The sequence below is a fragment of the Furipterus horrens genome, unplaced genomic scaffold, assembly GCF_987537825.1.
Source record: "Furipterus horrens unplaced genomic scaffold, mFurHor1.1.pri manual_scaffold_5, whole genome shotgun sequence".
NCBI classification, from domain to species: Eukaryota; Metazoa; Chordata; class Mammalia; order Chiroptera; family Furipteridae; genus Furipterus; species Furipterus horrens.
The window spans coordinates 150,865,618-150,892,726 of NW_028327175.1; the positions used below are offsets into that span (position 1 = coordinate 150,865,618).

The 27,109-nt window shown below is 38.9% G+C and overlaps 1 protein-coding gene across 5 annotated transcripts in view; it reads right to left on the reverse strand.

Moving 5' to 3' along the window:
- FAM13C (family with sequence similarity 13 member C) overlaps positions 1-27,109 on the reverse strand; it is a 128,241-nt gene that overhangs the window by 87,659 nt on the left and 13,473 nt on the right. For 3 of the 5 annotated variants that reach the window (XM_090278059.1, XM_090278056.1, XM_090278055.1), the window contains one exon: positions 26,163-26,358. In XM_090278059.1, coding sequence (XP_090134185.1) covers positions 26,163-26,237 — 75 coding nt within the window. In that variant the 5' untranslated portion in view covers positions 26,238-26,358. Of the gene's footprint in view, positions 1-908; positions 1,788-26,162; positions 26,359-27,109 lie in introns of those variants that run through there. The other 2 variants (XM_090278058.1, XM_090278057.1) reach the window with 1 other exon arrangement.

Consider the following 27,109-nt stretch of genomic DNA (forward strand, 5'->3'; position numbering starts at 1 on the left):
ACATGATTAATGCATCTGATGTCTCCATAATTTAGAAAAGCACATAAATTCAGCTCTTCAAACAAAGGCAAGTGTTATAAATCTATTCATTCCTACATCACCCTAGTGTTCCTTTTACCTTAAATCTGCAATTGTTTGTAAAAGTGACTTAAAGTCCTTTTGAATTTAGGAATCTTGAAGGCCTTTACCTCTGATTAAAAGAACTATTGGATTATCACATTCATTTAACAATTGTATGAAAGGAGACCCTGGAAAAGCTGAGTTAAAGTTCCTTTTTAAATTGTGTGTCTGATTTATTACAGGCATACCTTGAAATATTGTGGGTTCAGTTACAGACCACTGCATTAAAGCAGTTCATAACCTTTTTTGCTAGTGGAAGGTCCTGCCTTTGATTTGCAAAAAAAGTGCAACATCTGTAATAACGCTAAGCACAATATAATGACTTATGCCTGTATTTAAAATGTTCTGGCCCTTTAAGAAAAGGAAACCAAGATAACTGTTTCTTCAGACCTATTTTTTAAATGCTGTCTGTTTACCCTAAGTCACTATTTCAACACAGAAATAAAATAAATCATGGAAGAAGACTGGCCTTGGTTCAAAATCCACACATATCCACAGAGTAGTATCTCCTCTGATCCTACTTCCTTATCTGTAATACAGAGATATCCCCCAGTTTATTGCTTACAGTTGTAAGCATTTCTAGTAGAAAAATAGGCATTCAAATTGTGTTGTTTATCTTATCCACTTTCCACATCAAGTAATATTCACTGATTGCCTGACTAATATCAGGTAATAAACTAGGCACTTTTAACCTGTTATTTCCTTATCTAAAACTACGAGGTAGATTTTACTCTTTACCAATTTTCCCCAGTGATAATCAACAAGTGAAGATAAGACAGATTACTTACCTAAGCCAAAAAGATTGTCTTTGATGCGAGAGATGCCTTCTTGAAAACCCTGCAAAATCTGACTGAGACTTATGTATTTTAAAACCATATCCATGACAGAAGATATTGTGTATTTCTGTTCACTAGCCGAAGTGGAAATATTTCAATAAAATAAACAGCTTATTACTCAACAAACCTGAAGAGCTTAGAAATTATGCAAATCTTATGGGGGGACTGAATTATTTCAACTGGCTTACATTGAGAAACTTAATACTTTATAGTCAATATTTAATTCAAAATTCATAAAATAGGACCACACTGTATCACAAGTAAGCTAGAGAACCCAGATCCTAACTCCAAATCTTAAAATCCAAATTCAAGAGTTCTTTGCACTGTTTCAATATCCCAAGTTTACTATTGTCAAATGACAAACAAAAATTTAGCAATGAGTTTGATGCCCTCTATTCAAGGGGATACAATCCATGGATCGGAGGAAGTACAATGGAGTGCTCTTCCCGAGGGATTTTGGGATTTCTGGAATTGCTTACACTTCAATTTCCACCCTGTGAACCTGGAGTCTCTCATACCCCAATTTTCCACCCAGAAGGTTTAGAATAAACAAACTCGAAGAGCTAAGACAAAGAGCAAGTTGAGCTCCATCCAAGAGAAGCTTACCAGAGATCCCAGAGGCGGCCAAAGAGGCAGCGAACCAAAAGGCTCCAAGGGCACCTTCACCTGCATCTAGGAGCCGTCCCCGGAATCTTTAGCAGCTGTCTCTGGATACTATCTCATTGCCAAATGGTCAAATGACAAAACTGAAACAATTTAGTAACAAGTTTGATGTTCTTTTACAAGGGAAAACAATCCATGGATTGGGGAAGTATAGGGCCACACAAGCAGTGGAGCACTTCCCGAGAGATAGTGGGCAAGAGCAGGTTTTATTTAGAAGTGGTAACATGGGAACCAGGCATGATTGGCTGGGTGGCTGGGGACTTCCTTATAAGGTCAGTGGGTCCTGTTCTCTAGGGTACGGTAAACCAGCTGAAGCCGAGTCGGAAGACTGTGATTGGTGTATGCTAAATTTCCTTGACAGGTGTTTCCAGTAAGTGCAGGCTGACTTGGGTTTAGATTGGTGATGCAGGCTGTGCCACTGGGGTGGCCTCCATTTTCTGGGTCCTGATATGCAAATTAACTTTATCACAATAGAGCTGAGAAGTAGCCTATGTAAATCAACATAAACAAAGTCACATTTAACAAAGTGTAATAGCTGAAGAGCCCTGGCTGGGTAGCTCAGTTGGTTAGAGCACTGTCCCAACATGCCGAAGCCATAGGTTCAATCCCCAGTCAGGGCACATACAAGAATCAAGTGAATGCACAAATAAGTGGAACAACAAATCAACATTTCTCTCTCTCCCTCCCTTTCCCTAAAATCTATAAGCAAATTTTTCATAAAACTGAGTCACAAGACATATGCGTTCTCAACTTTTGTTTGTTTTTTCTCTTCTATAGCATGTGGGTAAAGGACACAGAGGCTCCAAAGTAAGGGAGACTCATAAAAAAAAGAAGGTCTTCCTTTAATGAACCTATACTAACTGGGGGTTGGAGGCAAGGTGGGGAGTAGAAGGATTAACCAGCTATGAGAGAGGCAAGATTAGCCATCCTGGGTGTTATGACTATACAAAATCTAAGTCACTCACTCCAAGAATTCTCACATTTCTGTTTCTGCCCCACTGAGGACTCAGGACTTGTGCAAGCCTACAATTCTCCTACTCACTCAAATTGAATTGTAACATGTTGCTGAGTCTACAGAAGACCCCAAATAGGACAAAACTCAGAGGAAAGCAGAAGGCAAACAAATTCTGGTTAAGATCACTTTGCTATACTGCCATGCCCAGGTCCTGAAAAGTGTTTACCCTGATCTTTGAACCAGCTTGATCCCATTATAACTCTGGGGATTCTGGATTAAGCCATCAGCATTTTGGGTTTCTGATTATTCATTCATCATTCAAATGTGTGATTTCTATCAAGTGCTACATTCTATGCTCTTTCTAGTGCCTTCCCTCAGGAAGCTCACACTCTAGTAGTGACAATGATGGTGGTGCCAGTGGGAGGATGGGGTGACAGAAACCAAACACAGGCAGTTACAGTATAATATGAGTAATGCTATGACAGGAGAAAGGTAAGTGTGAGACGCTCTGGGAACATATAGGAATGATGCCAAACTCAGTTCCTAGGGGAAGCATCCCTGAAGTGGCGTAAAGGATAAAAAAGAGAGATGGGGAGACAGGCTGTACCAAGGCAAATGTGTGTAAGTGCGAGCAAGTCATAATCAAGGAACTCAGAGAGGCTGACTGTGTTTGGGGTCAGAGAGCCAACCATAGCTGGGTATAGTGGCCAAACAGTCAGGCCAGGCAGAGACAGAGGCCAGATCATATGAACCCTGCGAGTTTTAAAATATTTTGAGCTTCACTCTGAAGGCAATGGCAAGTCACTGAGTATTATAAGTAAGACATATGTAGGTTTGCACAGGAGAAAGATCATCATGGGCCTGTGAGGCAAACAGATTAGAAGGTGAGGCAGGGAAGTGAAAGGAGGGAGAGCAGTTAGAGAATTAGAGCACCCCAAGCAAGAGGCGACTGGCATTACAGAGGTGTTACAATGGAGAAAACCTGATGGGTTTGAGAACGAGAAGAACCAAAGATGATGCCAACTCTGTAGCTGGGAAAATGGGATGAATAACATTGCTGCCCCCTGAGATGGAGACAAAGAAGAAAAAGAGTATTTGGGGAGAGGTGGGCATTAGTGCCCCTGAGGCATCCCAGTAGGCAATGATAAACAGATGAGCTGGAGCCCCAGGGCCAGACCATGGCTGGGAACGTTTGGGAATGAGCATGAGGGTGACTAAAACTACAGGTGGTGTAACACTCTTCAGAGAGAGCAGAGAGGAGAGAAAACCTGGAAGAGAACCCTGAGAAACGCCAATATTTATGGGCTGATGATATATTGTTAACTTAAAAACCAAGCTGCAACATAGTATATATAGTAAGAACCCATGCAGAAAGGGGCAAGTGAAGACCAAATATGTGTATGTGCGTGTGTGTAATTGTGTACTTATTTTTTGTACAACATGCTAATTTATAAACTATTGCTTGAATTGTTTAATGAGTATGTATTGTTTGCATAATTTAAAACAAGAATACTTAATTTTAAAAATATTTAAGAGAAAGGCAGATAGAAAGAGATTGCAAAGAAGACCAAGAAAGAGATCGGAAGAAAATGCAAAGAGGAAGCTTACTGTCTGACCCTTCTTGTGTCTTACTTGAGAATGTTAAAGGATTTTAACTTAGGGTAAAACAATAAAAGAAACATTAAATATTGTATAAATGCACTCAACTATACGATTTCTGTCAGAAGATGTTATAAATGGTGTTCTTTAAAACAGATGCTACTGTTTCTCACAGTTTGCTTACGTTAAATTTTAGTAAAGATATGCAATTTTATGTATATAAAAAGGTAAAGGGATTAAGGAAAAAAAAAAGAAGAACCCTCATAGATGGACAACAGTATGGTAATAGCCAGAGGGGAAGGGGATGGGGGAAGGTGAGGGAGGGTAAAGGGGGAATAAATGCTGACGGAAGGAGACTTGACTTGGGGTGGGGAACACATAATACAATATACAGATGGTGTGTTATAGAATTGTACACCTGAAACCTGTGTAAGTTTATTAACCAATGTTACCCCAATTAATTCAATTAAAAAATAAAAATACTGAAAAAGACAAAATGATATATACTTTTCAGCAAGAAATCAAAAATCATGACCAAATGGGACAATTGGAGCAGAGTCCACACCTATAAATATGGCAACACAAGCTTAAGCCTTCCTACTAGTACTTGATCATATCCACAGAGCAGAGGCAAGAAGGAAACGCCAAAAGGCATCTTCATCAAGTCTATACTCCCTTCTCAGCCAAATGCCTGTCAAGCCTATGACTGAAGTTAGTGTCTTATTTTGACTTTAAAAAGAATCAAAAGTGCTAATTTCTGTGATTTTAATATAAATTAAATATTTATGTATACTTTAACTCATCTCCCTTTGAGTTGAAATTGAAGCCCTTTGAAATACCATTTATTGATGCTATAGAGCATTACCTTCCTAGGAAAAGCCACCTTTTATTACCCATTTCACTGAGAAAGTGAAGAGCCTGTTGCTATGGAATCTCTACCATGTTATTTTCTGAAATTATTAAATTGTCTGTTATTCTTTACTTTCAAATATCCCTCAATGTTTCATTTCACAAGCTCCCTTGTTTATTTTATTTAGTTTGCAAGAATCAAATTATTTTTTTATTCCCAAGAAAGTCATGAGAAAAATCCAAAATTACCATTACAACGGTTACCCCAGCTCCTCGAGCTTCTCTACTAATGTGAGGCACAAGGGAAATTAGAGATCTTCAGACTCAGAGAAAGCCCAACACTCAATGAGCAGGAGGCAAAGGGAGCCTTCCACTCCTGGTTATTAACAAACTGTGGCTCTCTGGTGGTAACTTATTCAAATATTTACTGAATAAATAGTAGTTCTAGCTGTAGGACTATAGTGACAAGCAAAAGCAGTTATCACTCATGAAAACAAAAAATGAAGGAGGAGAAGAAATTTCAAGGTTTTTACTAAGTCAGCACTGATTCCTCCCCATTTCCTATCTTCTGTACTAATGGATGAGCGAATCGATAAGACTAAGAGCACCACAGGATGCAAAATATCTTCTGAGGATATCCCTTTGCACCCTGACCTCCACTCAATTCACACCCACTGCTCTCTCAGTTCTGGTTGCTGGGAGTCCAAGATCAAGGGACCAACCAATTCAGTTCCCAGTGAGGGCCCTCACCCCAGCTTGCAGTTGTATGCCTTCTTGCCTGCGGACAGAGAGAGAGGAAGGAGCCTCTCTCTTGGCTCTTCTTCCAAGGGCACTGACCCATCTCCAAAATGCCTCATCTCTGAATACCGTCACATTGGGGATTAGGGTTTCAACATATTAACTTTGGAGGAATTCAGACGTGTGGTTCATACCATATGTACCAAACCCCATGGATCCTAGGTGGTCCCCCTAAAATCTCATCTCCTCTGATGACTGGAGACCACAAAACAAACAAACAAACAAAAAAGTCCTCTCTTTTCTGAACTCTCCTCTCATTCTGTGTGGTCAGTCCTGTGCACTATTCACAGAATCCCTGTGCAGTATTCACAGAATTCGTGTGGTTGGCTTAAGTCCCCCAGGTTAAAAGGTAAGCACTCCAAAGGAGGATGTCTTTGTCTTGCATTTTTAAAACCTCTCTCAAAGTGCTTCAGCACTGTACAAAATATCTGTTGATTCAGTCAGTCAGTCATAACTTGCCCACTGATGCTGAGGAGCAGTCTTCTGTGGATTCGGGAAAGCTAACTACACACACACACACACACACACGCCTCCACAGCATAAAAATTTAAGATTGGGACTAATTTAAAGAAAATTCCAGCTTGAACTTCTGGAAAGTAGGAGCCACAAAATATTTGAACTAAAATGCCAGTTTCTCATTGCTTGCATGTTCACTTCTATAACAGGAATGAGGCTAAGCAAGTTTGGCCCGAGGAAGGGCCCCAAACAGCTGTTTTACTGACTTAATAAGAAACTGTCAAATACTAACAGCAGCTTGCATTTGCAATATGTAAACTTTTCAAACAGCTTTCCCATCCATCAGCATAACTTACCAAGTATGTTTCTCAAATGAGGACATCTAAGTAATTGGAAAGAATTGGAGCTTTAAATATTTCTCCTCTCTACATTATGTTATGTCTAACAATTTTGTAAAACTCAACCCAGACCCTTTCTTAGAAATTCTGAACAAATGAAAGCGTTAGGTCTTCCTGTGGAACACTGAACTCCATCCAAGAGCTAAATAAAATGCAGCATTAGACAAGGGTGCTTCATAGCTTTCAACACTGGGCTGTAAACATGTTCCTGTAGTAGTAACAAGGGACATGTGCCATTCATTCTACTAAACCAGTCATTGAGGGCTTTGAAGAAAGTCTAAGTATTCTCACCACATGTGACAGTTAGCATACGGGAAAATTATGTCATTCTAATATTTTCCTTTTAAAGACTTTGTAGAAGCATCATGTCTTCCCCATCTTCAAAGAATATGGTTCTGCATCTGTGTGTTTGTTCCTTTTAAGAGAGGTTATAGAAGGCAGTGTAAGGAGGAAGGGAAACCAGTAACACCTAGATAAATTTTAATTTCACAGAAAATTATTTTTAAAAGTATTTTATAACTGGAATTTGAATAAATTGAGGTGAAAATAAGATACTATGATTATACTATCTCAAATTAAAAATAAATTAACAGAAGTAAGAAAGTAAATCCTGGTCAAAAAAAAATTATTCTAAGATATTTAAAGAGAATAGACATAAAAAAAAATGGTGGTATCTTGTGAATGCCTCACATTCTCTTGCTTTATAGCTTCTCATCTATTCCAATAGTAGTTAAAGCCAAGTCTTTGATGTTGGGTGCTCTTGATAATACCCCACATACTAGACTTTGGAGGATTTCACAAGGTACAAAATAGTAGCTCCCTCTTCACACATCCCCATCTACAGTGTCAGCCCAAACGGGGACCTCCTCCAGAGGCCACACTTTGTCTTATCAAAGGCTCCACAACCTCTATGTCTAATTTCCCAATTAACAGCAGTTAGGACTGTTTAATTCTAAGTCTTTAATCAGACTCTTCAGCCACAAGTAAAATATGTAAAGTTTTTGCTTCAAAGGGGTCTCTATTTATAAAGGATGTTTCCTTCTTCACAATAAGATCAAATGACACATGTGAACAGAATTGAATATTCTAAGTAAAGGTAATCCACAAAAAAGTTTTTATGTCGACATGGTAGAAGTCTAACAAGGACCTATTAGCCCCAAATACTGATTGTAGTACCACTCATACTGAGGATGTTTATAATTTGGAAACCCAGCAATTATCTGGAATGAAGAAAGAGCTTACCACCAATCATATAGGAACTCAAAAGCATTTGTAGCTCAACAGATATCTGGCATCTCAAACCCGAAAGCCATAGCTCCCTGCTCCAAACTAGTTTCCATAGAACTTCAAGATACAGGAAACCTGATGAGAGACAGAATTCTACAAAGTTAATAATGATGAGAATAACTGAAGAAAGCCTGTAAGAAGTGATTCTCCAAATCGGGTCACATCACTTAGTTAAGGTATCTACCAGCTCTCCATAGCCTGCACTGTGCTTCTTAAACTGTGGTCAGGTCCCCAGGGAGAGGAATGGCAGGCATTAGGTGCTGTACCAGGGACATGCAAGCCCACAGATTCACATTGGAGTGAAAGTTTCATGAGGGCCAGGCTTTCACTGGACTCATTTTCCATAAAAACACACAGAGGATTTCAATAAAAATGTGTTGATTGATGAATTATTAACATTACATAATTCGGGGGGACATTAAATTTAAGTAAAGATTTAGGCGGGCCCTGTTTGGGTGGCTCAGTTAGTTGGAGCATCATCTCGTATACCAAAAAGTTTGGGGTTCCATCCCCAATCGGGGAGTGTATGAGAGGCAACTGATGGATGTTTTTCTCTTACATTAATGTTTCTCTCTCTCTCTCTCTTTCTCTCTCTCTCTCTCATTTTTCCTTTCTCTCTCTTCTTCTAAATCAATAAAAAATATCCTTCAGTGAGAATTAAAAAAAAAAAAAAGATTTAGGGGGAGAAACATTTTCTATTCAAACAAATATATAATAAACTACAGTAGTCTAAACTTTTTTTAAAGATGATGTGCATATACCAGTCAGAGTCTAAGCTTCAAGCTTCAAACAATTAAAAATAACCTCTAACTTAAACAAAGAATGAACTTATTGGGAAGCTTACAAAATAACCCAGAGCTCTGGAGAACCAGATATGGGCTAAGAGGCCAAATTTATGCTCAGAACTGAACTGGTCCAATATGGATACTTCTGCCATCACTGAATATTCTGTATCTTATTATTTTACTTTTTAAGAAAAAAAAAAAAGATAACGCTGCTTATCAAACTCTATCACAACACTGATTGTAAGAAGTACCCTGATTTAAATGTTGGGAATATGTGAATCTTAGAATTGATGGGAAGCTATAAATTCTGCCGTCCACGACCAGTGCACACAGCCAGGTCTCCTCTGCTTCTGCATCCACTCGCACCCCAGGTTGTGGCCATGTTCTAGCTGAAAGGGAGGCTGAAAAGTTGGCATTTTCAGCTTGTATAGTGGAAACAAAGAGATTCTGCTGTTTTACCTCCTGTGGGAAATTTTCCAAGCACAACAGAGTTCAAATGCTGGGCAGCCAAGACGGAATGACAAATATCCCCTATAGGGAGATCTCAAAGAAACTCCCTCTTCTGGTAAAAGTTTAGTTGCCTCTGCAGTTAAGACTATAAACTTCAAAAAATGTTCGAGAAGCACCAGAGCAGGGAAACTCCCTAGGATGGAATACAAGGCCCTTACAACCCAGTCCCGACAAACTGTCCCAGGCTAGTTGCCATCACCTCACCCTGTGCACACCCTGCAATCCAGGGATGACACATTAGGTGGCAGCCTTTCAACTGCCATTATCACTCATGTCTGCACTCACAGTGTGTCCCTAAGAAGACCTGTCTCTCCCCCACAATTTTTCTCTACTTACATTATAACTTCCATTGCACAACCTGGACCAAAAATCACCCCTCATTTGAACTTTTCCATATAGCCCCATCTTTGGATCCTACGGCACTTTACACATATTTCCAATGTTGAAGAAAAAAGTGCCCACTCAATATCTGAACAAAAAGCTGAATGTATTGCTTTCTAAGCAAGGAAGAGAGATTCACAGTAACAGACTTTCTCCCCAAGCAAAGCAGAGAGAGGTTATCTTATATAGAATTTGAGACTCTTCAAGTTCAGGGCCTGGGAAACTTCCAAAAGCTGGCATGTTTAGGCATTAGCTGACCTGTGGGTGCATAAGTGAAGCTGGAGTGGGAATGTGGTTGACTGGCTGGCTGACTTGCGGAAGCGTGCACACTAGAGTTAAGCTGTTGCTGACTGTCTGGATTTACAACCATATGTACTGGCAATTGTGGAGGCTGCTGTCACTGATCCACTAGCTACAGAAACATGGGTGATTGCTGCTATTGATCAACTTAAACAGGTACAAAACAGGTTCTGATGGGGACTGGATATCATGGCCACAGAACAACCAGTCTTTTCCTAGAAGGATAGGAAGTTTTCAGACTCACCATTATGACAATATGAGGTCTGTCCAGAAGGTATCCAGCCATGTAATATGAAAAATAGAAACATTTATTGAAGAAGATACAAGGTACAAGAAACATTGTACATAGGACAATGATGCCTCAGTCCCCTTCAAAGTTGGCATTTTGGGAACTCACACAGTTCTCCCAATCGCCATAAGCTGCCCTGTTGTATTTTCCTAAATCTCATCAACTGACTGTCTGAAATCTCTTCCCTTTCAAAGGTGACTTTAGTTTTAGGAAAAGCCAGAAGTCACAGGACGCCAAATCTTGGATGTAGGGGGGGCTGAGTCACCTAGATGACTTGATGTTTTAACAAAAATCTCTGTACAAGATGTGATGCAGGAGTGGGTGCATTGTTGTGATAAGGTTGCCAATCACCAGTCGCCCATAGCTGCAGCTTTCTGATTCATCTCAGTCATTTCCATGGAGGAATGTTCAAGCTGAACACAAAATTTGATGCAGATTTGTTGCTCTACTCTCTCAGTCATTTTGAATGTGATGGCCACACAGTACACGTGCTCACTCAACAGTGTCTACCACCCCCACTGACTAGTACAGTGAAGTTGTCATTGTTCACACACATGCATTCCAGTCCACTCTCCTTGGTTGCCAGGTTACATCAACATCTCGCAAACCATTCTTGTTATATTAACAATGGCTGGACTTTTTCTGGACAGACCTTATATATTAGGATATAATAACCATACTAATTAGCCAACATTCTAATATTTATCAAGCTCTTAGTAAATTCCAGGTATTACAGTAAGCACTTTGTAAGAATATCTCAATTAATCCTTGGAACAATTTTATAGGGAGTACTATTATCCATCAAACAGAGAAGGAAAACTCTGATTCCAAAAAACCTTCGCTGCCTTGCGGCATACCTCTTCAGGGGAAAGGCTAAGGGAGTAAACCCCGACAGAAAATCCGGAGCCGGAGTCCCTAAGGCGGTTTGACGTTGTAGTCAACACCGGCAACTCCTGCGGCGCACCTGAAGCCAAGCTGTACTGACTCCGTCTTTCCCTTGGATCCTTCAGCTGCGAAGAGAGGGGGGGTCTGCTGCATGGGCAACAGCAGATCCTCCATATCACCCTGCCCAGGCTCTGTAGCTTCAGCTTCACTGGAGAGGACACTCCAGCGTCATCGCAAGATGTCGATTCAACACGGGAGGAGACATATACCGTGTCACTCCCGAGTTGGACTGCACAGCCATTCTCGGCGGTGCAGATAGACTCTTGAGAAGCTACACCATCGTCTCTCGAGACGGACGGCTGCCGACGACTATTATCCATCATTTCACAAACAGGTAGCATTAGGGGCCTCATTGGGATCCAGGCACAAACAGAATGACATTCTGGGTCCTCTCTTCTTCTTACAAGAACACTGGTCATTGGCTTTTGGGCCCACCCAATATCCAGGATGATCTCATCTGAATTCTTACCTTAGTAACATCTGCAATGACCATATTTCCTCAACTGACAAGAGGGGAAACAGAGGCCCCATCTGGCATACTCAGTTCAGCATCACTGACAAAACACCATGTTACTGTACCTGGTTTGGCAAATCAACCAAGATCGATGGGCGACTTTGCCCAGGAAGGGCTCCTTAGTGAAACTGACAGTTTGAGAAATGAAAGAAAAGACCATGTCAGTATGTGTAGGCCAGGTCATGTTTGAAATAGAATATAGGTCCCAAAGTCACTAAAGCTAAAAAGGGTAATATTAAAATCATCCATTTTGAAATGAGGAGACAGATGATAATTTGTATGTGTGTCAAGACACATTCTTCAGTCTTGTTTGGAAAAAAAGCTCCTTCTAAAGAATACAACATAAAAGGCTCTGAGATAAATCACATTTAGTAATTAGCTCAGAAGTAAGAGGAAGCCAAAATAAACCAACTTCAAAAGTACCCTAGTCAACAACAACAAAATAAAATGTGTTCAGAGTTATAGCATTCCAATCAGACAGTGTAATAAATTATAGATGTGTCATTTCATAAATTGGAACCAAATAATAAAATTTCATTTGACAGGAAAATAAAATAATGCTGAAGTATAGTTGCAGCTACTTCATTTTCTATTGTTTAAAAATATTTTAAAATGGCATCAGCAAAGGCTTTCATTATTTTGTGATTAGAATTTGACATCCATTACCCAGAGATTAGATCCCTGTCATTTCCAATGTGAGCTCCCTGCTTCCTCCTTACCCTGATGCCTGCTTTGAGCACATCCTGATCTCTGTGTTGTGTTTTTACCTCTTGGGAGGCTATCTGCCTGGGTCCCTCACTTGTCACTAAATGCTGGAGACCAAAGATTACATCCGCTACAGCAGAGCTCACCAGGCACCTGCCCTGTGTGTGGCCCAGGGATAGCTCTGCCATCAAGACCCTGACTCCTCCAGACTCTTCATCACATTAAGAACCAATACACTGAGCTCCCATACTGCTTTTTCACATAAGGTGGCAGTGGGATAGTTAGAAATTTAATAGGGTGTTATGCTTTGTTTGTTTTTCTAATTCTATCTTTATGTTCTGCGTCAGGTAGAAAAGGTTATGGCTGTCAAAGCCTATAAGTAAGCAGTAAAAAAATAAACAAAATTTTAAAAGAAGCCTTAATTTATTAGCATGAGCCTATTTTTTACTTAGAGCTGATCCTTTTGTCTTTCACTGAGAGAGATATCTGGGTTTTCAGAGGATGAGCTCTCTGGGTTTCAAAATCAAATGTCAGTTTTGATACAGCTGAGAAGGCAGCTGGCAACAGGGAGAGAGAAACTGGCAGAGGGAAGAGGTGGGAGGGAATGGTGCCCTCCTATGGATCCATAAACACAGCATGCAACAATTTCCCAGGGTGGCTTTTTAATGTGGTAGGTCATACCGTCAGTACAGTCAGTGCTTTCTAGAATAAAACAAACTGAAAGCCAGCCATGTACCACCACCACAATGGCAGATTGATTAAGAAAGTTTTAAACCTTAACAGTATCCCTTTATTTAATGTTAGTTACGGCTGAAAAGCCTGAAAATCTAAGGTTGGGATGACCTTTCCTACTGGAAATTTCCCTGTCACATGGCAACAACATTACCAAGCCAAGCAATTGCAACAGTGTAATTCAGCATGATGAAGAGCATTCTAAAGAAGCAGAGATGAACATCTTTGTTCCTACAAGACAGCCCCTAATTGTGGCTACAATTTATTAAGTAGTAAGTTGTAAAGGGCTCAGCTATTAAAAAATAAGCTTCATTAACAAAACGAAGCACCAGGCTTTTTTGTTTGAGGGAGCAAAGTTCTATCATGACTCAAAGACCACCAGTTACCTGTGCCTGGAGTCAACTACATAATAAATTAATACTTAAAATAGTAAAGACACCTTTGCATTTGACATTAGCGTCAGCCTCGAGCAATAATTTTCAAGGCATCAATCCTCTGACTATCTTCAGCAGGATGAATGCTCACAACACAATGCCATTATTCTGTCTGTGTCTGGCATCAGTTATGTTGTTTTTGATCATTTTGACACAGAAACACCCTCAGCAAAGTCAGTCTTTCTATTGGCTTGATAATAGCCACTGCTCAGGGCAAGTAGAATCCAGTGGGATAAATGGTCTGCAAACTTCGAAGGTGGATTTTCAAACTTTTTGCACTTCTATTCAATTTTTAAAGCTTTTTGATCCCAAGAGAGTGGGCTGCTTTTTCCAGAGTGTTTCATGCTGTTTGAACACTAAAGAACTAAGATAAATACTGCAATAAGCCACCTAGACCTAGACAAGCTGGCTACTTCCCTTCCTATGCCTTCTTTAACTATCCTTAGAAGGATCAAACAAACAAACAATAAGAAAAAAAAAAAACCATTGTTCTCAGGCTACATGGGTACATCTTCTACGTTGGAGGAGAAGGTTAGGGCAGGTAAATGCTCATGCCATTCATTCTTAATACAGTAGCCAGATTTAGAAAATAAAACACACGATGTCCAGTTTAAAGTAAATTTCAGATAAACAAGGAATAATGTTTGCTTAAATAATGTTCCCATTCCTGTTTAAAGCAATATCTACATGGGACATACTTATACTACAAAATTACTCATTGTTTATCTGAAATTCAAATTTAACTGGCCATCCCATATTATATCTGGCAGCTACATCTCTTGCAAAATAAGCCTAAAATTGCAGGCTTCAGGTTGATATGTTATGTATCAGTCCCAAAGTGATATTTAACCATGTTTGATAAAGTTTAGGTTGGCGACCCTTAGTTACCCAAAATGTCAGTTCATTATGTTTTGCTATCTAGACTTCCAAAATAGCTTTGCTTCCAAGCTCCAAAATAGGCTAAGTCCCTACTAAGCTGTTTTCTTTACCTAAAGAACACCCTAATCTTGGATAAATATCACCAAGTACAGGAGGATGTCAATTTGCATATCTGTGTGTATGCAAAAACCCAGCTCTCACATCTAACAATATCCAAAATTGTCAAATCCACTTTCTACAGAAAGTATTATTTTTGAATCAACTTTAAAAATGTCTCTTAATTACAGTCTCACAGGTTTAACTAGCATAACCCAAAGTCACTGCAATCTTCTGGCAAGAGTAAGGCCATGATTATTCCCAAATAAAATAATAATTAAGGCACTCTGAAGTTTCATTTGGCAATAGAGAAGCGATCAATAAATCACCCCACATTTTCGCCCTGATAATAATGAAGCAGGTGTTTAATTGAAGGGATGCTTATATAACACTTTAATTCATGTGTAAAACAATAATATCATGATATGTATATACTTTGGTGATACTTAATTCGCCCAATTGATGTTCTTTTCCTTCTTTGAGTCCTTGACATTAATACCATTAATACTTCAGTATTGTGAAGGGCTAGAAGAGAAAAAGACCCATTAACTTATTGCTTTAGGTTATATACTAGCTTGAGCAGGAGAGTTAGAAGTCATTAGTGCTGCTGGCCAGTGTTTTATTCATATTATAGAATTACACTTCCTGGTTCCTGGTGTTACAGGATTGTGGTTATTGAGGAAGCACATGACCAGCTCTTGGCCAACGAGTAGAGAATGAAAATACTGTGTGTTGCTTTAGGACTGAAGTTTCTAATGATTAGTGCAGACGCCTCCAGAGCTCTTTTCTTTCTGACTCAGAAACCAGCAACATGCAAGATTGTGACTGCTAGGTTAGCTTGGGTCCTTAACTGACCACCACAAACTAACGCTTCCTGGTGGCCAATAATGGATATGTATAATAACATGTACAAGAAATGTAAATTATGTTGGTTTAAACTCCAGGTCGGAGTCACTGTTATGCAGCAGAGCCCAGGCTGGCCTAATTTAGAAGACAATTATTCAGGTCTTAGTGTAGATCCAGCCAAACGAGTCTCTAAAATATTCTATGCATTATTTTAAGCTTCCTGAAACTTGCTGGATGTTTAAGGTTACATCATTTTCACTTTTAATTCTCAACAAACTCTTAAGATACAAAGTGTTATCTCCACTTTATAGATAGGAAAACTGACACAGAGCTGAGATGTAGATGCTTGGAGTCATACAGAAAGAAATGACTGAGAAGGGATTTGAACCCATATCTACCTGGACCCATAGACCATGCTTTTCACCACTTCACTATACCTCCATTCAACTCTTCAGCTCTGGGGTTTATTTTTTAAAGTTTATGCATAGTAGAGGGAGCAAGTCTTGGAGCCCTGAGGGATAGCAGATGCTAATAGGAACAAAGATGTCTCATGGATATTACTGTATTTTCCACACATTATTAGGTCTTGACTATGGACTGAATTCAAAAGACTATACAATGTTAGAAACTGTCTTTGGAACTATGTAGGGGAAATTCGAAATTGTTTAAATTAGAATTATTTATCTATGCAACAAATGCAGAGGAAAAGGAAAATAAGACAATTTCAAGACCATCCTATATGGAAGCAATCTACATCTCTGTCAAATATTCCAGGCAGCATGTAAATAAGATCAGTCCTTGCCCTGACTGGTGTGGCTCAGTGGGTTGAGTGCTGGCCTGTGAACTTAAGGGTCGTCAGTTCAATTTCCAGTCAGGGCACATGCCTGGGTTGCAGGCCAAGTCCCCAGTTGGGGGCATATGAGAGGCAGCCACACATTGATATTTCTCTTCCTTTCTTTCTCCCTCCCTTGCCCTCTCTCTAAAAATAAATAAATAGAATCTTTTAAAAAATCAGTCCTTGCCAGACTCCATTGAGTCTCAAGAGAACCTATTCAATACCTCCTTGTTCATTTTTTTTAGAGAATTTTTCAGTAACGTCCATTACAGGTGGAATATCAACTAGATACTATATCCCTAAACATTACAATTCCTAAAATTTTAAATTTCCTATTGCTTATAAACTTGTCTCAAACTTGTTAGGGTTGTTTTGAACATAAATTCTCACTAAGTGACAACTTTTTTAACTTTTGAGATTCAATGCCCAGGCAAATGAGTCATATCACTTTATTTTCAGATTCCATCAGATCAGTATTTAAGTTGAGTACTTTTTTTTAAGTAATAAAGTGATGTTACAGCATTCTATGTTCCTTCCTAAAAACATATTTCTTCATCAGCTTAATCATTTAAGAATAGGTTGGTTGTTAATTCAAAGAGAAGTTTCAGGATCTGATACATCATGATAAATCAGTAAAACCAAATATTGACTCAGATGACTTCACGTTCATAGACCCTGAATTTCTCAAAGCTCTGTTCCTCTGAATTTCAATTATTTTACTCCCAGAGAAGTAAAGGGGAACTTGGAAAACAAACCTAGAGGATGACCTTTCTTCCTGACCAGTAACAAGTTTTCCAAAAAATCCATACCTAAACAGGAATTGAAGTAAAACCTCTATGCTGGAGCTGCAAAAATGAGGCAAGAGAAATAATGCAACACAAACTAACGTGTCAAAAACAATTATCTAAGACCAATTGTTTGAATCACAGTGACTTCATGCTCTTGACACAATGCAAGGAGCAAGCCCTTAAAGGCATATTCAAAACTTAAAAGCCTTCCTCCCACTGAAGAGAAAGTGAAATTCTCTTTGAAGTTCATTTTAGCTTCACAGTGTTCTCAATTTCAAAATCATTCAGCTGTACTGATTTTCCTGCTGCTACCATTTGTACTTGCTCAATAGTTCAGTAATATATTAAGAAAAACATACAGAAAATAGGTCTATGGTTGGAAACAAAATCTTAGTTTTCCCCCTAAAAGGGGAAAATGACCCAGAATTAACTATTGTCTTTCTTATAAGTCAAAGTCTAACACAGGATAAAAACTATTATATAAATAAGAACTTCCCAAAAACAGAAATATAGTAAACACTTCATAGTTAGGTGTTTTGCCTGAAAAGAGTTTAGGAGGTTTTTATTTCTGCAGAAAAATTAAAATGTAAATTTCACAGTCAGACCTGAATTCCTTTCTAGCCTCTTAACACATCTACTAGAGCCAAGTGGAAGAAACCTAATGCTGATATACACCAGACTGAGCAGCTGGTCTCCTCAAGGGATTGAATTAGCAGCATGATCATAGTACACAACTTACTGCAGAAAAGCTCTCTATCTAGCCTCCTACTTTTTGTCTTCTGCTAAAATAGCCACCAGAGGGGAGGACAGAAGGAAGGTACATAGCCTGATGTCAGCTGCTAGGGCGTGAAGATGGTAAGACTTGATCTACCAATGCTAGTTCTAAACATCCTCTGGACATTTATGAGATCCAGTACCAGAAGCTGGTTCTGTTAGTCAAGCCTATCATCCCCAAATCATATTGTCAGGGATCAATACTAAAACAATACAGTCAGAAGATACTACAACATATATAATCTATTACTTTTTAAAACCAGGACGTTATTTAATCAGTAGAGGAATATTAATAAATGTGAATTTTGAAAATTTAACATTAGGTTTATACATTTTCTATTGTGCATTCAAAAAAGTGTGAATTTAAGAAATTAACATGAGACAAACAGTTCTGGGAAAAGGTAGTAATTGTACCAAGATCAAACCTAATGAAGGGTGGTGGTCACCCACAATAAATAGAAAATGTGTGTGCATATTTTCTAAGATGAGGAATTACCCAAACATTCTAAAGCAGAGAGAGGAAATGTCCAGAGTTCACTTTTAATCATAACGAGATATGATAAAGCACACATACACTTTTATTGAGATATAATTTACATATAACATTATGTTAGTTTCAGGTGTGTAACATAATGATTCAATATATATATATATTGCAAAATGATCAGCACAATAGTTCTAGATAACATCCATCACCACACACAATTATAAATTTTTTTCGTGATGAGAACTTTTAGGATCTACTCTCTTGGCAACTTTCAAATATATACAGTATTATTAATTACACAGTATTACTAATTATATGCCGTATATAATAATATAGTATCATTAATTATAGTCACAATGCTGTACATTACATTCTCGGGACATAGTTATTTTATATTTAGAAGTTTGTACCTTTTGACCATCTTCACCCATTTTGTTCACCCCCTAGATTTTGTGTAATTTTACACAAATTATTACAACGTATATAATCTATTCTCTTTTATCAGTTATCTTCCCCAGAAAAAGTGTTTGCTGTCCAATAAGACACTCCACACAATAGCAAACTGTTACTGGATTTTGCATTGATAAGGAGTTTCTGTTTATTACAAACTCACGACTCTTAACTTCAAGTTCATCATATCAATAAATCCTAGTATTAGCACCAATAAAACCTGACTTTTCAGGAGACAGGTCATTAAGTGCTCCTTATCCAAGCCATTTTTTACAAAGCCCATTGTCTAGGGAAGAGAGAGATAAACAAGCAGAAAACTCAACTGATCCTGGTTCAAATAAATATACTCCTTATTCCAAATTACTTCACTTATTTAAGGACATTCTTGCATTGCCTTACTGGTTCTTGGATTTTATTTATACCTACAGCCCCCCTGTTTTGAATCATTCATAATGCGTGTAAAACTGGAACCAGTCATGCATACATGCACACACAATGTCAGACTCTGCTACTGTACTCTGGTTCCTTCTCAGAGACATGGCCAAGACTGAGATTTAAAAAAAAAAAAAAAAAGTTGCTCAAGGTGAGATTTGAATCTCACCCTCCAGAAGTAAAATTTCTGATTGTGACTTGGGCTGATCAGAAAAATAAGAAAGATAGAAACTTCAGTGGTTACTATGAGGCCTTTCTCACTTGCTCATATCCCCAACCCCAACCTGGTTAGGATCAGACTGAAGCTCCGCTCTGGGGTTCTGAATACAAACCATGTGTGACAAAAGAAACCAGAAATGGCTATAGCTAAACTCTTATAATGATGCCCTTCAGCTTCAAAGAGGATTGTTTTTAAGTTTATAAAGGTTGTGCCCATAGGTTCTTCCCAGGTGCTTTTGGAGAATGATAATCTCATGACAAACCAGTCAGAACTATGTTGGATGATGGCAAGTAGTGTTGGGCAGGATCTGTAGCATAAGCTCAAGTTCCCCAAATAAATCCAACTTCACAAACAGAACCACTTCTCTACCACAGTGCATGGTAAACCTAATAACGTGATATTTACCCTGTGATCAAAACTCACATGAAATAGTCTTGCCAATTTCTATATTTGTTCCAGTCCTTGTGCAACTTTGCTTCTGATATTACACAAAAGCATTATAGTATTATCAGTGATAATTAGGATTATTATCTAAAACATTGACTTGGCCATAGCCTTCCTTCTTTCGTTAGAATCTAGCATCATTCAGGCTAGTGGTTTTCAATCAGGGAAGCACATCAGACTCATCCATAGCTGAATAAAAATGCAGATGCCTAGGACCTAAACCAGACTTCATGGTTTACTTAATTTTTTGCATATTCTTTTAGCATTATTATGTTATATCTCAAGAATTTTCATCTATAAAAGTTATATTTCTCCATTTTTATAAAATCAGATATAAACTTCCTGATTTCTTATAAAGTAGGCTTATTCATAACCATTGGAGACATTTTAATTTGAGGAGAATGACTTTATTTTCTTTTTTTGCATGTCATGTTGCACATTATTCTTATTATAAACTCTCATCAGGCTTTTCACATTTGAAAATTATCAGTAGTAAATTCACCACAACCACTTTCAGTTTCTGTCATCTATATATATTTTTCTCAGGTGTCTTCCAGAAGTTTCTACTATCAGTGTCAGGTCATATTTTGTGACTTCAACAAAGAAGAATGCTCTCAAGAGTCTCATGGTAAAGGCCCAGATACTTTGAACAATTGATGTTTCAAAGAACAGACTCTGGGCACAGGCATCTGATGACACCAATGGGCTGAGTCAGGATATACAGGACTTGAGTCAAGAGGCAGATGGCTTCATGCTACGGCTAACCCAAGATCAAACTGAACAAGAATTAAGTACATAGGACTGAATGGACTGATAAAAGATATTTTACTGTGGTTATTTGTTTGGAATGTCATCTTAATGTTCTATTTACTGGATTTATAAGAAAGTCCTTTCTCTTTCCACTTCAACTATCTGTAACCCACACAATTTAGTAGATTCGTATATTGACTACTTTCATTATTTTCTCTATTCTTGATGCTCTGGCATCCGGCGCCTTGCTGACTTGCTGCCTGGGAAGAGACTGGCTGATTCTTAGTGCTAACATTACAGAGCAGGGCCCCCCAAATCCCCAGAGCCCGTGGTTGGGGAATGGGGGAAGGGGACAACTTTCAATATGCCTTTGCATATCTATGGCTCGTAGCTAGTGTCTCAGTTAGGCAAATGATTTTGGTTCTTCCAAGGCCCCAAGGAGATGGGAGGGGTTTTGACCATAGAATGGTGAGGAAAGAGCATACAGAGCCTGCACAAGGTTCTGTGAATCATTAGAACTGTTTACCCTGCCCACTGCGTCACAGGCCATGGTCAGGGATTTAAAAATAAGGGGAGGAGAGAGAGAGTTCCACACGGTTTACAAGGAGGTAGAGTAGGGAGAACCACGTGGTTTGCAGAGAGTAGAGATCCATGTAGTTTGCAAAGAAGTAGGAAAAAAAGAGCGATGCGGCTTTGAAAGGAGAGAGATCCACACAGTTTGCAAGAAGGTAGAGAAGATAACCATGCAGTTTGTAAGGAGGCAAGAGAGCACTATGCGGCGTTAGAAGAAAAGAGAGATACATGCAGCTTTGAAAAGGACAGAGAGAGAGAACGATGCATGATCCAGTGCAACACGGCACATGTTTTCCTGGACTATTATAAGGAGGCTGATGACATCGTACCCCAGATCCTGCAGGAGACAGATGACAGATAAGGGATGGGAAACTTCTGGGCATGGTTTTGGCTTCTAGCTTTTTGGGGAGCAAGGAAAGTGCTGGGTCTCATGAAAGAACAGGGCTCTGAGCTGAAGTGCTCACTGTCCTCCCCTATATTGTAAATAATATTCCTCAATGCTAGTTGTTGGGTTTTACACCGAAGTGCCATGTGAAAGAACCCCCTTTTGCTCTGTAACACCAGAAAACATAGCAAATGTAGCAAATGACTTGCCCAGGGGACTGCCTTTCATACAGAAACCAACACAGAGCCTATACTCAGAACCACCTTCTTTATTGGCTCATCCACTCCAGGAGGCAATGATCCTCTGCGTTTTCATCTCAGAGCTGGTACCTGACAACTAGAGACAGCCCTGTACCTCAAAGCCCACTAAAATTATTCAAGCTAGCCAATTCCAAGCCTGCTTACCCTGCTTGCCTGTGGAAACCATAATAAAGGCTCCTGTTCCTGCTTCCCCCTCACCCCTCTGTCTCTTGGCCAGCCCTGGGGCTTCCTGGTGTGACTCTGCATGGCATGACAAGCCCTCACTCCTCCTGAGAACTGGAGTAGGGATCTTTCCACATGGCACTCATTTTCTGATCTGTCAACCTCACCACACCTGAACTGCAATAAAAACTACATTTTAAAGCCATTTTGTTTATGTAAACTAAAATGAATATTTAAATGATATCTGAGTCTCACTGACCCCCAGAGTTCAGAAATTCATATGCAGTTAACTTCCTTTTCATGGAATAGGGTTATTTGCATATATTCAATAATAATAATCTGTTTTTATTTTTACCAGAGTAAACTGGAAAAATCTGATATGCAACCAACATCTTGCTGAATGTCACACTGAGGATGATGCTTATTGGATCAGGTAGAACAAGCTATTTTTAAGTACCTAATGTAGCTATACTTGTGGAGCCAATGTCTACAAAGTCCTCTTAGGATAATTGGCCTGCTATCTAGCTTACAGTGCTCAACCTTACAGGTGGTAAAGATCATCACTTCCTGGCAGGCCAGGAACCTAAGGTTACTTTGTGGAACCCAAGAGGAGAAGTCACCCTGATGTATATATACTGCAAGTGAAATATGGTATAGTTTCTTGAACTGTTTCCTTTGTCTCTGGATAGCAAGTAACAGAGGCAGTAGATGTGCAATCTGAGATTCCTTATGAAAACTTCCAGAAAGAGAAGTTAATTTTGTAATTATTCAGTACTATATTGCTCTAGATTTTGCAAAGCATACTTAAGAATATGTATGGTAAATTAACACTCTTGCTACACTTATGTAAATAATCAGACCAAACCTAATGAGGCTGGCCTTATTTTGTGATCAAGAATATCTTATTATTATCACAAGGGAGAAGGTAGGATGCAGGAAGAGAATGGAAGGAAGAATTGATAAAGACTTTGAATTTTAATGGATGTCCCGGAAAGCTCATCCACCTAGATAACCTCTGCTTTTGTCTATAACTAGGCTATTTTGCAAGGCTATAGAGATAAAAGTAAACCTGTAGTAAGTGATGGCAATGCAAATAATTCCTCTCCACAGAAACGCAAATTCTGTCCACGGGAAAGTAACTGATTATCTCCTAATGGATATTGCAAGTTTTGCCCAATTTTGTGTCCATTTTAAAATTTATTTTAGCATTCATTGTCAGACTACAGATATGTGATACTTTGCATCTCTTCTGAACTGGTTTTAATATCTTATCGATTCTCTAATTGATGATTAAAATAGTCCCTAAGGCGGTTTGACGTTGTAGTCAACACCGGCAACTCCTGCGGCGCACCTGAACCCAAGCTGTATCGACTCCGTCTTTCCCTTGGACCCTTCAGCTGCGAAGAGAGGGGGGGTCTGCTGCATGGGCAACAGCAGACCCTCCATATTACCCTGCCCAGGCTCTGTAGCTTCAGCGTCATCGCAAGATGTCGATTCAACACGGGAGGAGACAGATACCATGTCACTCCCGAGTCGGACTGCACAGCCATTCTCGGCGGTGCAGATAGACTCTTAAGAAGCTACACCATCGTCTCTCGAGACGGACAGCTGCCGACGACGACGACGATTAAAATAAAATCTATGACATGTCGTTACTTCATATCTGTGTGAGAGTCTTGATTATATCTCTTTTAAAATGTAACATTTCACCACTGAATGAAGATATACTTACATTTTATTTTTAAAATGGTATCAATCATATATACACCTCCCTCAGCAGTTTTGAGTCATTCAGCAAATAACACTGAATGACTACTGAGTGCTGGAAATCCAAAGACAGACAAGGACTGAATCACTGACCTCACGGAACTTACATCCTAAGTGGAGCAAACTTCACTCAGACAACATTTATCTAGCATTAGTGACGAACATTACAAAACTTTAAGGCAAAAAGCAAAAATACATTTATAAAATTCTCTCAAAGTAATTCTTTCTTTTTTTAGTTTATTGGGGTGACACAGGTTAACAAAATTATACAGGTTTCAGGAGCACAATTCCATACCATGTCATCTGTACACAGTACTGTGTGTTCACTAACCCAAGTCAAGTCTCCTTCCATCACCATTTAGCCACCCTATACCCTTCTTCGCCTTCCCCACTCCCCTCCCCACGGCAATTCCCTAACTGTTGTCGATGTCCATGAGTTTTTTCTCTTTCATTCTCAAAGTAATCTTTTCTAAATAAATAATTCTGCTTATCAACATGATATATCACCAAATGAAAAGAATTTTAAAGGGAAATCACAGGTTTTATGTATGAATTAAGATGTGAGTATAAGGATGTAGGTAAATCACTAGACTCACAGTTGGGAGATCTGTGCACCTCTTGTTAGAAACACTGTTTTATGGAAAAGACTTTCTGCTCAAGTTATTCCATATCTGATTAAACACATGTAATCCCTCTGATCCTTAGTTTTTTTCATTTGTACAAAATAATAATAATAATTCCATGGGATTGTAGTAAAACATTATTCATACCTGAAACACAGTAAATGCTCAGATAAGTGTTAGCTGATTTTATTAATAATATTATTTATAGATGCTCAGTTCTTGGTCAGTACTCAACCAATGTTAATTATCTTTCTCCAAAGAAAGCAGGAAGAATAAAATATGTTTCACATTTTTTTCTAAATATGGAAAACCTAAAATAATATTAATAAAGTTCTCTTATTCATTAAGGATAGAGATGTGAGGACTACACTGGAAATTTAACCTGCAGTCCAGGATTCCAATGCCATATTATAAGTGAAGACTATACAAGCATACCTCTCTCCTGAAATCATCCATGTATAAGTATCAGGTTGGGAATTACATGTCCCATTAGTACATTATTACAAATGATGACTGTGTAATTTCTGTGAGGCCAGGTTACAGGATGACAAGAAACAGGGCACTTCTAAGAGAGATGGCTGGTCATCAAAAGCCCACAGTGTCACGTGACTCCTAGCAGGAGATTCAAGGTCAAAACCTCCCTGAAATTAGTCAGACTCTGCAGGCAGCCCTTGGGTACATGCACCCTCCCCAACACCATACTCCTAACCAAAGAAGTGATGGGTATATTCAGTAATAGGCAGGGTCTCAAGATTATCATAACTTAAATGGTATTTCACACTCATCTCTTTCTGCAACTCAGCTCAGTTTAAGATAATCACAATACAACTTCTTGAGTGCAGAAGGCATTTTATTTTACCACAAAATTAACTGACAAAATAAGACATCATGATGTCAAGGAAGAAATAAGACAAAAATCACAGGGCAAATAAGAAAACTACAAGGTCAAATAAAGTGCCAGGCCCAAGTTGTTTTAACAGGAAGCTCCCCTGGTGCCCATTTACTAACACGACTATACTAGAAGTCACAATTAACCTGTTTCACCTAGAGCCTTCCACATTGTTTTGAATGTTAACAGCTAAATAGTTAACATGAATAGAGCATCTATGTGCCAAAGACTATGTTAGGTGCATTACAAGTATGACCTCAGTGTTGGAATTATTAACCTTCTGGTAAGATGAAATTGGATTATATTTGTGTAATATCTTTTTAAAGCATCATAAATTATTTGAGGGGTTTTTAAGATTTAAAAAAAATCACATTTTTTGCTATATCCCTCTACAACTAGAAAAAATTAAAATATATCAAACATAAATTTATTCCCCAAATCAAGCTGGAAATGTGCTCATTCATTCATTTAAATACTTACTGACCTTGAAGAACCAGACACCACATACACACAACAAACAGGCACATACACACTTGAGTGTTTAGTCAAGGCTGATAAGTGCAACCTAAGGAGAATAGCTCCAGGCAAACCTGGGAGTTTCAATTTGTTGAGGAGAATCTCCAAGTTTCTACAAGAAATACATGACCTGGGGAAAAAATACAGTAAGATATCCTTCTCAACCCTCCCCCACAAAGAGCTTCTCTAAATCAATGCCAAAGTCCAATATTTAAGAATATCAATTTGAATGGGCACTACATTATGAGCCTGCCCAGAGCACCCCACTACGACCCAATGAGAGCACCCATGTGTTTCAGGCTGGCAGTATGTGCAATGACAAGTCACGCTGATTGCCTCCTGCAAAATAACATGCTCAAAACCTTTGCCAGGACTGTGCCCTTGCCTGACAACACTTATCTTGGAAAAGCCTGTGGAGTAGACCCACTACCTGACTTTCTCCGTGGCTCCTCCCATTCTCTGGTTTGAAGATGGACTTGGGTTTCCTGGACTTGAAGTTGCCCATGCTGGGTCGCAGCACACCGTCCACCAGCACAGGCTGCTCTACATGCTGGGACTCCCGGGACGGCACGGGCTCCTCTAGAAGAGCCTCGGCGCTGGGGTAATTTTCTTTATTGTCTTCATCTCTAAAACAAGAAAGACCCAATTTAGAAAGCACCACAAAAAGTAATAAATTGCTACAGAAAAGAGGAGCTGGCCATACTCATTGCTGCTCTATTTATATGGACCTAGCAACATTTTTAGTGTTGACCTAGCCATTTTCACAGGAACAAGGATTTAAGAAATGTGGATTTCACTGTTTAGATTACTCCACATTTCCTTCCAATCTTTGTTAACAACTATATAATTTTTGTAGTTGTAAGGTTGTACAGACTATAATATTTTTTTAAATTTCACTTTAAGATGCTTTCATGCATATCATATTTTTCTCTCACAGTAGTAACGTATTCAGGTTAAATAATGCCATCCCACCTTTACAGATTAAGGCTCTAAAACCCAGAGATTAAATAAAGTGCTGAGTAGAAGTGTTAATTCATTGAGACCTGGAGTGGTCAGGTTGGTCTCCAGTCTCTCATGCATGTGTCCTTCATTCAGGCATGGTGCTTGCTACTTGCTGACAAGTCTATAATCATCTACATAGAACTTTCAGATGTACTCCAAAGTTTAGTGGGGTCTATTTTAATAGGATACATGCTACCCTGATTAAATATAAGACAAGGGTCAAATTTTTCCCAACCAAGTCATCTGGATAACGTTCTCAATGCAGTCAAAGATCGCATTGTCTGGGTTTTATCAGTGTGGAATTACTGGAGAAGATTGCATGGATTAGCGTTACCTGCATACATTCATTGCTGGGATGGCACTGATTTTCACTCA